The 5,366-nt window shown below is 36.2% G+C and overlaps 1 protein-coding gene across 8 annotated transcripts in view; it reads left to right on the top strand.

Moving 5' to 3' along the window:
- Nucleotides 1-5,366, top strand: part of PSEN1 (presenilin 1) — a 72,901-nt gene that overhangs the window by 37,593 nt on the left and 29,942 nt on the right. For all 8 annotated transcript variants that reach the window (XM_015562009.1, XM_015562007.1, XM_015562008.1 and 5 more), the window contains 2 exons: nucleotides 551-692; nucleotides 3,903-3,970. In XM_015562009.1, coding sequence (XP_015417495.1) covers nucleotides 551-692; nucleotides 3,903-3,970 — 210 coding nt within the window. The remainder of the gene's footprint in view (nucleotides 1-550; nucleotides 693-3,902; nucleotides 3,971-5,366) is intronic.

Below are 5,366 nucleotides of genomic sequence, written 5' to 3'. Positions count from 1 at the left end.
GCCTTCTTTAAAATTCAATGCATATGTAAAGAAATATACGGTAACCCGAATTTACCACACTCGCAAAATCGCACACAGCCAACCATACACCCAGTATGGTATCGCGATTCGTGATTTTGCGCTATCATACTGGGTGTATGGTCGGCTGTGTGCGATTTTGCGAGTGTGGTAAAATCGCATAACAGCAAAATTGCATAACAGCCGAGCATACACCCAGCAGCGCTGCTGATGCCTGAACGGTATGTGGAATGAAGTGGGCGGGCATCGGGAGGCCACTATGGCACGGGGCAAGCACTATGGGCAGTCTATCTGAAGTGTACCTGGCGTATAAGACGACCCCCCACTTGGAGGCATATTTTTCAGGGCCAAAAAATCGTCTTATACGCCGGCAAATACGGTAGGTTAAAACTTCTTGGCTAGGTTGATGAGATGGGCAGAAGTGATATATCATTTGAATCAAGGAAACAAAACTCAAGTTGGAGAGAGTATATGGCTTGGGATATCTATCCACTAACACTTATTTGGGGCTTTGTGTTTTGTTGTGTTCTAGAATCTATACTCCATTCACAGAAGACACCGAGACTGTGGGCCAGAGAGCCCTGCACTCGATTCTGAATGCTGCTATCATGATCAGCGTCATTGTTGTCATGACTATTCTCCTGGTGGCTCTATATAAATACAGGTGCTATAAGGTGAGCATGAGAGACAGCGCTTTGCTTTCCACCATATTCTTATGATTGGGTTTTCTATCTATACTTTACTTGGTCCAGTAAAGAAAAAGGTCTTAACCCTGGCTGGTGTGGTTCAGTGATTGGAGTGACAGCTTGCAAAGGGTCGCAGGTTCGATTCCTGATCATAGGCACATATCTGGGTCGTAGGTTCATTGCCAGCCTCAGTCAGGAGCATGTGCGGGAGGCAATCGATGTGTCTCTCACATTGATGTTTCTCTCTCTATCCCCCCTTCCACTCTCTCTAAAAATCAGTGGGAAAATATCCTCTGGTGAGGATTAACAACAACAAAAAAATACATATTAAAATAACTAACATATTTTACCTATTGACTTGATAAAGATTAATCTAGCCTTTTTTTTTATAAGTCACTAAACCAGTGTGTGTCAATAATGATTAGAAAAAGTTTCTAGACTTTGATTCAGTAATTTTGCTTTCATGATTTATTCTGAAGAAAGAACTACAAATGCTGAACATATTTGCATGCTGGATATTCATCCTAGCACAAATTATAATTGGGGAAAAAAACACTGACAAATTTATGCATAAGGAAAAGGTTAAATTGTCAGTTCATCTATATAAATATAATATTACTGCCATTTAAAAATATATTTGGTGGCAGAATATATCTGTGACAAAAAAGTATTAAAATGCAGAATGTAAAACTATTATTACTTGGTTCTGATTTTTAAATTTTTTGTTGTTGTTGTTAACCTCATCTGAGGATATTTTTCCCATTGATTTTCAGAGGTAGTAGAAGGGAGGGAGGGAAAAGGAAGGAAGTGGGGAGGGAGGGAGGAGGAAAGGAAGAAGGAAGAGGGGAACGAAGGTGAGAGAGAGAAACATCGATGTAAGAGACACATTAATTGGTTGCCTCACACATGTGTCCCAACCAGAGTGGGGAATCAATGCTCCAACCCACTGAGCCACCCAGGCCAGGGCAATACTGTGTTTCTAAATAAACAACATCTTCATGTTCCCTTGCTAAAAATCAAAACAAAACAAAATAATAAGGTAAAAAGCATTTCTCAAGAAGGATGAGAATTTCCAATTTTTAATACTTACTCCAGCCTTTAATGTGGAGCCTAATATGGAATAGCAGTATACATCTTCCACTCGCTAAAGCTTTTCTGTCCCGTGATATTGTGTATGCTCTTTAAGTTTTGTAACTTGGATTATTTCAAAGCTCAGGCTTGTGAGTATGAAGGGGCACGATGAAAGTAAGGAGATATCTTTCTGCTCAAGTTCTGTTGTTTTTTTTTTTTTATTTTTTCCAGATGAAATAGAGTAAGGGTTTCCTTTAGAATATTTTGTTAAAGTAGAAGTATTTAGAGAGAAATGTACAGGTATCTTCAGGTTAGGAGAGATGGATAGAAATGTTACAAAGCAAGTATAGCAAAACGTGAGTATAGAATTTAGGTAGTACATGGGTGTTCACTGTACAAATCTTTAAACTTTGCTGTGTTCAAAATTTTTTATAATAGAATGTTTGTGGAAGAACACCAGAAGTTAAATTTGATAAAGTTTTTTAAAGAAATAGAGACAGTAAAATTAAGTAATTTTTCTTTTTTTTTATTTCAGAGAGGAAGGAAGAGGGAGAGAGAGAAACATCAATGATGAGAGGCAATCATTGATGGCTGCCTCCTGCAAGCCCCCCACTGGGGATCGAGCCTGCAACCCGGGCATGTGCCCCCGACCAGAATCGAACCTGGGACCCTTCAGTCCTCAGGCCAATGCTCTATCCGCCGAGCCAAACTGGCTAGGGCAAAGTAATTTTTTAAAAAGAATTCATAATCACAGATCACCTTGGGTGATCAAAACAGAACCACAAGAGCAAATGAACATAAACCCTAATCATATCTAGACTTTGCTAGCTTAGAGTCTGATTATCTGAACAACTGGATCTGGAGGTTAGGGTTTGGGAGATTTAGAAAAAATGAAGACAAAACAGTATTCTTAATTTGGAGGTTTTCTTTCCTTTTTTCAAGGTTCAATTTGATCTGTTCTGGTTAAGAGATATGTTTGGAAATGTTATTAAGTAGCTCCTTCTGTCATTAAGTAATAAAGTTCATTGAAATTAAGCAAATAATGGTTCTATGCACCTTGGAATAATTTCACTAAGTTCTTGACAATTTATCATGCTTATTCTGTTTTTAAAAACTCCATGCTTTTAGGTTGTATAGTATTTTCCCAAATGTACCCATTACATAAAATTACCATTTAAAATTTTTATCTTGTGTAACAGATTATAAAAATCAAATTCTGATCGATTTCTCACATAAATAAACTGAACATGAGTAATAGAGACTAATATTTATATAGGACTCTGAACTCTGCATGATAATGATTTTCAAAGAATTTGTAATAATAATAATACATTTGTAATGGAAAATAAGTGTAGAAAGCATTGCAATACTTATTGAAACTTAATCTGAATGGTTTTGTCAAATGGTTTGTAGTTTAGAAAGCCTATTTACTCTGTACAGTTAATGTGTACATGCATAGGTCACCTAACTGAATAGCTGATTTTCCAGTTTATTGAATGTTATTTATCAATTATCTTATTTCATTTAATTTATTATTTATTCCAGGAACAGTAAAAATTTCCTCCACTGAAAATATTGCTGCTTTAAAGTTTAAATGTCAACTGTTGACCCTATTGATAATTTGGCATTTTAGAATTCATTGTTTTTAAAATTTTATCTATTTTCAAAGGAATGAGAGTCTATATATGTCTTGCTGAAATTTCTATTTACCATTATGAGTTGTTCTGCCCCAAAGAGTTCTATATAAAAATGCACTGAGCCCTAACTGGTTTGGCTCAGTGGATAGAGCGTTGGCCTGCAGACTGAAGGGTCCCGGGTTCAGTTCCAGCCAAGGGCACATGCCCGGGTTGCAGGCTCGATCCCCACTAGGGGAAGTGCAGGAGGCAGCCGATCAATGAGTCTCATCATTGGTGTTTCTATCTATCTGTCCCTCTCCCTTCCTCTCTGAAATCAATTAAAAAGTATATATATTATTAAAAAAAAAGAATGCACTGAACCCAAAGCCATATGTGTTCAACCATTTGAAAAGAATAACATATACAGAAATAATATACTATTTTTGAAGAAAGAAATTTGCAATTTATTTGGGTCATGGGCTCTCTTATTTATATTGAAATTCTTTTCTAGGTCATCCATGCCTGGCTTATTATTTCATCTCTATTGTTGCTGTTCTTTTTCTCATTCATTTATTTGGGGTAAGTGGTGAAATACTTGGTCTATTTTTCAGAAATTAATTCTGTTAGGGGTCTCTATCTTTTAAAGCCATGTCCTTTATTGATGAATTACTCTTAAATTATAATTGTTTCCATATGTAGGTCATACTTGGGTATATATATGATGAGTTAATATAAATAGGAATATTCTTTTATTGATCCTTGCTTATAATAAGTAGAACTGAAAGAACTCAAGACTATAATCAGTTCTAAGTCTTTTTTAGTGAAGAACTTATCTAATTATTTTAATAAAGAATTTTTTAAAAGTCTATAAATCAGATTGTTAACAAAGGATTTCAAGAAAGTATATGCATGATTTAATTGCTTTTCAATTTTTTATATAGTTTTATAAGTTGTTTTTTCTCTCAAATGAAATCTTATTTGAAAATTTCACATGTAAAATAGAAACAAGTAGAACTATCTGTCGAAAATAGTAGAGAGGCTCAGAGATTTGCCAGGCTCAGAGATTTCTCAACCCCAGTGACAGAATCAAGTTTGTAAGTCATTGGGATAGATCTTATATTAGGAACAGAAGCAATAAAACTAATACATAAATTGCCCCAGGCTGGTGGCTCACTTGGTTGGAGCATTGTTCCTTACACCAAAAAAAGGTTGCAGGTTTGATTCCAGGTCAGGGTACATACCTAGGTTGCCAGTTTGATCCTGTGTTGGGCACGTAAGGGAGGCAACCGATTGATGTTTCTCTCTCCCCTCTCTCTCTCTGCCCCCCTTTCCCGTCCTGTCTCTCTAAAGTCAATAAGCATATCCTCAAGTGAGGATTTAAAAAAACAACAACTAATGCATAAATTTAAGAGTTTGGTAGAGGCAGTGGGAATAAGGACAGACAAAAGAAACAAATGTGAGAATCTATAAGAACTCGGTGGTTTTCTAGAAAAAAAAAGTTCAAAACTGGCCTCTGAAGCAGTAGAAAATCTAAATAGAGGTAAGAAAAAACAGCAGAAAGTTATTGAAAAGGTTCCCATCCTACCTACCAATTAAAATAGTACCAGGCACAAATGGTTTCATATTAAACCTAAGACTGGAAAATTCTAATAGTATTTTAACTGTTCCAAAACATAGAAAAAGAAGAAAATCTTCCAGAATCATTTTATGAAGCCAATATAACATTGATACAAAAAAAAACCCCTATAAATTATAAAGTAAATGGAAACTGTAGACCAATTCCATTTATTTATTTTTTTAAAATTAAATCTTTATTGTTCAGATTATTATAGTTGTTCCTCCTTTTACCCCCATAGCTCCCCTCCACCTGGTTCCCACCCTACCCTCTAACCCCTCCACCCCGTCCTCATCCAGAGGTGCATGATTTTTGTCCAGTCTCTTCCTGCATCCTCCACACCCGTTTCCCCCCCCAAGA

This window comes from Myotis davidii, unplaced genomic scaffold, assembly GCF_000327345.1.
Source record: "Myotis davidii unplaced genomic scaffold, ASM32734v1 scaffold17, whole genome shotgun sequence".
Lineage (NCBI taxonomy): Eukaryota > Metazoa > Chordata > Mammalia > Chiroptera > Vespertilionidae > Myotis > Myotis davidii.
Note: the sequence above shows the minus strand (reverse complement) of the source record. Positions and strands in the feature narration are given on the sequence as shown.